Raw genomic sequence first — 3,782 nt, forward strand, 5'->3', positions numbered from 1 at the left:
CAAGATAGGTACGTGTATGACAGTTAAATTGTGATCGACAAAGATATTTACAAATTCTTCCTACCTAATATTGACTAGAGAGGGAATGTCCATTTTTTTCTTTTCTTTTTTTTTTTCTTTTTTTTACCGCGGTTCGTAAGATAGATTTGATTGGTTATAATATATCTATAGTGATTACTTTTCGCATTGGTAGATATATATATATATATATATATATATATATATATATATATATATATATACGACACAAATTTCGTAAAGTGCTTTACTTTATATGTGCGTTACGAAGAATGTGCGAAGTTATTTAAAGTGGAGACAAAGTTCAATTGTCGAACGATCTACGTTCTAATTTTCGAGCTGCACAAAATTATCGACTAGAGTCTATTCTTTTTTTAAATCATAATTGAGATCGACAGTGTCTTAATATATACATATATACCTTTAACACACTGACGAAACAATATCACGAAACGTACCACTGTTTCGACTAATATCGAACGAAATTATTAACGAATGAACGAAACAATAGAAAAAACTATCTTTAACAGAACGATCCTACGTAATATTTCGAACAAAGATTAATAACCCGATGAAATACGTCAAGGACGCGTTCGATTTTTCATTTTATTTATAAGAACTGAAAAAACAAAAAATCAAAAAAAAGGGATTGCACGAAATCTCGGAAATATTTGTTTAAGACGAAACGAGATGATACACAACGATCCTCGACGATCGACGTTATTCTTTGGTCTGTTAATTGTATTAAAAAAGAAGCGTCAATTCTCGAAAGAATATCCGCTGGGAAGTAAATCGTCATCGGGTGAGGATTTTCGGCGTCACTTGCTGTGAACAGTGGTGGTACGCCGTTTGACCTCAACCTGATCAACGATAGCGTCGCTCTCTTTATCTTGATGAGCTGTCATATGCCTTGTTAGATGATGTCTCTCGCGAAAGCTTTCGTCGCAAACAGGACATCTCAATTTTTCTTCTCTCCTTCTACGAGCAGCTTCCCCAGAGTTCTCGTTCTTGTGATGAGATCTCATGTGATATACCAGATCAGATGTCATACGAAAGGAAAGATTGCACTTGGCGCAAACATTTTGCGCGGGCAATGTCAAAGCAGCGAAGGACGGTGGTAAAAGGCCAGCGACTCCAGCGGCAGTGGCTAAGAACCTTGGCCTTGTCAAAGCATCTGCCATTGGTGGAAAAACGGATATAGGATTGTACGAAAGATTCGGATAAACTGGTGGAAGATCCGGCCGAAAAGTTGCCACTTTTGGGCTTGGAACTTTCGGTGGTTGTGCTATTTGAGGAATTTTCAAGTTCTCCAGGAGACTAGGCTGACTGGCCGTTGCTTCGGGACCGACCAAAAAGGGATACGTCATTTTGCTGGGAAAACTGGTATATTTGTAAGTGGTCGCACTTGCCAGAGGAACGACCGGAGGACTGATGCTCTCTTGATAGCCTTCCCTTCGATCGTCCGGCGAGATCGACGATCTTGGCGAGGTTTGTCCGTCGTCGCTAAACCCATTTCTTTGACTACCAAGATGAACCTTCGTGAAAGCGCTTCTGGATTCACCATGCCTTTCCACGGGACACTGCAAGCTGCTATCGTAAACTTTGCCGCATGTTAAACTTGGATCCAATGATTCGGAGCAAGTATTTAGTAATGATTGTTGTGCTGTAAATCCAGGTGGGCTTGGACTCTTTTGTTGTCGAGTAGGAACGTATCTTCGCGAATCGATGTCCGGCAATGTCGGTGTTAACGTTCTCGGAGATACATACGGTGGACTCAGAGAATTTTCGGTACAATGCATCAGCCTTCGTCTCTCCTGCGAGCTAGAGTCGCTGTCGTAATGCTTTATAGTCAAATTCTGTGGCAATCTATCGGCGTCCAAAGAATTATCCAATGACACGGATTCTCTCGTACGATCCTTTCTACCAGAAATTAATCTGAGCTTTTCGCTCTGCCTACGGGCCAGATTTTCGTCAGGCGCGACGAGAAACGCTACGTCGAAGGAACGCTTACTGGCACGTTGGAGAGGATAAGATGCATCCGACGTGACATCACTGATCATGGACGGACTACTCGACGTTAAAAGTGCCGTTGTCGCCGTAGTCGATGTAGCGGGGGCGGCACGGTCGATGCCACCCGTGCGATCTTCCATTGTCATCCTGCTCGCTCCGTATGATCAACCTGCGAGAATTTGCCGTCAATGGGTCATACATAAATGATGGATCGGGTGTCGAGTTATTTAGATCGTAACGTGCATGCATTTACATTTCATGAATCGCAAATGCCCGAAACACGATGATCTCCATCGTGTTATCTGCTATATCCGATATTGGTCATGATACGAAAATAATACGATATAACGAGTGACAAAAATCTTATAAATAATGAAATTAACACGACACTTACCGGAGCACGTGTTAGACTATACGCCTTTGTCCGCTCAACGTGTGACTTTGCAAATACGACGGCTTCTTCTTCTTCTTCTTCTCCTTAGAAAAGGCACCTCCCAATATGATGGCATTCGTTAACACTGATATAATTCTCGAGGAAGCACAAAAAGTTCAAGATCCGAGGCTGAGGCTTCGAATCCGCGCACTGATTCCTATTCGAATCCGGAGAACACTCTGGTGGACGCGCGTTTCGGCGTTGCCGAGGATAAAATGAGGGAACCGTTCGCGCATCCCCCGTATTTAGGGGTTGCTTTGTGGAGGGTAGCTCGAAGGCAGGTGGAGACGACCGAGGGTGGTGCCGGCCAATAGCGAAGCGTCGACTACTATTCGAGGGTGGAGCGTACGAAGGGGGTGAACATATTCGGTCGTCGGGACGCGTCTGTTAGTCCCATCTAGACCACGCCTACATATTTCAGGTTCGACACATGTGCCCGGGATCGCCGTCGACGTCGACGACTCCTTTTTCCTCCCACTCACCCCAACCCCTATATCTATCTCTCCCCTCCCCCTTCCCTTCCCTTTCTCTTCTCTTTCATTCTCTCACACGCGTTGCGCAATCCTATTCTCGAAAGAATTCTGGTGACGGTGGTGACGATGGTGGTAGTGCCGATCGCGAGAACAACGCTTGAGGGAGGATGCTTTATGTTGTAATACAGCCTGACGAACGATCTTGAATATTTTTAACGCCGGTTCGTTCCTTCTTTCCTCTCTTTCATTTTTCTTTTTCTTTCTCTTTATTATTATTATTATTATTATTATTATTATTATTATTATTTAATGCTCGACCAATTTCGGACCATCGACGGATTCATTTTCCCTACTCGACGATCTTTCTATTCGTGGATAATATTAAAGACTTAAGAAATAATAATTACATATATATATATATATATATATATATATATATATACACACACGCACGGTCATGTAATATATATAGTCATATATACACTCGAATCGATTATTCAACTCGGAACGATGAAAGCTAAAAGATAAATTTGTATCGATCCTTTCGGAATCAGCACTTTCTGCAAGCTGTGGAACGATCCCAGTTCTGCTGACACACCTGTTTCGTTTTGAAACCTGTTCTCGTTTCCGAGAGGATAAAGTATTCCATCGAGTATTGTGCGTGACTTCGGTGACGATAAATTATAGGATATACAAATTTATACGGGTTTGTAGGATCGAGTTCGATGAAGATCTAATCATCAACGAGCAAACGTTATTCTCTCTCTCTCTCTCTCTCTCTCTCTCTCTCTCTCTCTCTCTCTCTCTCTCTCTCTCTCTCTCTCTCTTTCTCATTTCATACGATAGAT

General features: G+C 42.4%; 1 protein-coding gene across 1 annotated transcript; it reads right to left on the reverse strand.

Annotated features, from left to right (window-relative positions):
• Positions 1-275: 275 nt before the first annotated feature.
• Positions 276-2,648, reverse strand: LOC122638010. Its single transcript, XM_043830614.1, has 2 exons — positions 2,423-2,648; positions 276-2,197 (listed from the first exon to the last, which is right to left on the reverse strand). The coding sequence occupies exon 2, from the start codon at positions 2,172-2,174 to the stop codon at positions 837-839; it is 1,338 nt and encodes a 445-aa protein (XP_043686549.1). The 5' UTR covers positions 2,175-2,197; positions 2,423-2,648; the 3' UTR covers positions 276-836.
• Between the last annotated feature and the right edge of the window lie 1,134 nt (positions 2,649-3,782).

Source organism: Vespula pensylvanica, chromosome 1 (assembly GCF_014466175.1).
Source record: "Vespula pensylvanica isolate Volc-1 chromosome 1, ASM1446617v1, whole genome shotgun sequence".
Lineage (NCBI taxonomy): Eukaryota > Metazoa > Arthropoda > Insecta > Hymenoptera > Vespidae > Vespula > Vespula pensylvanica.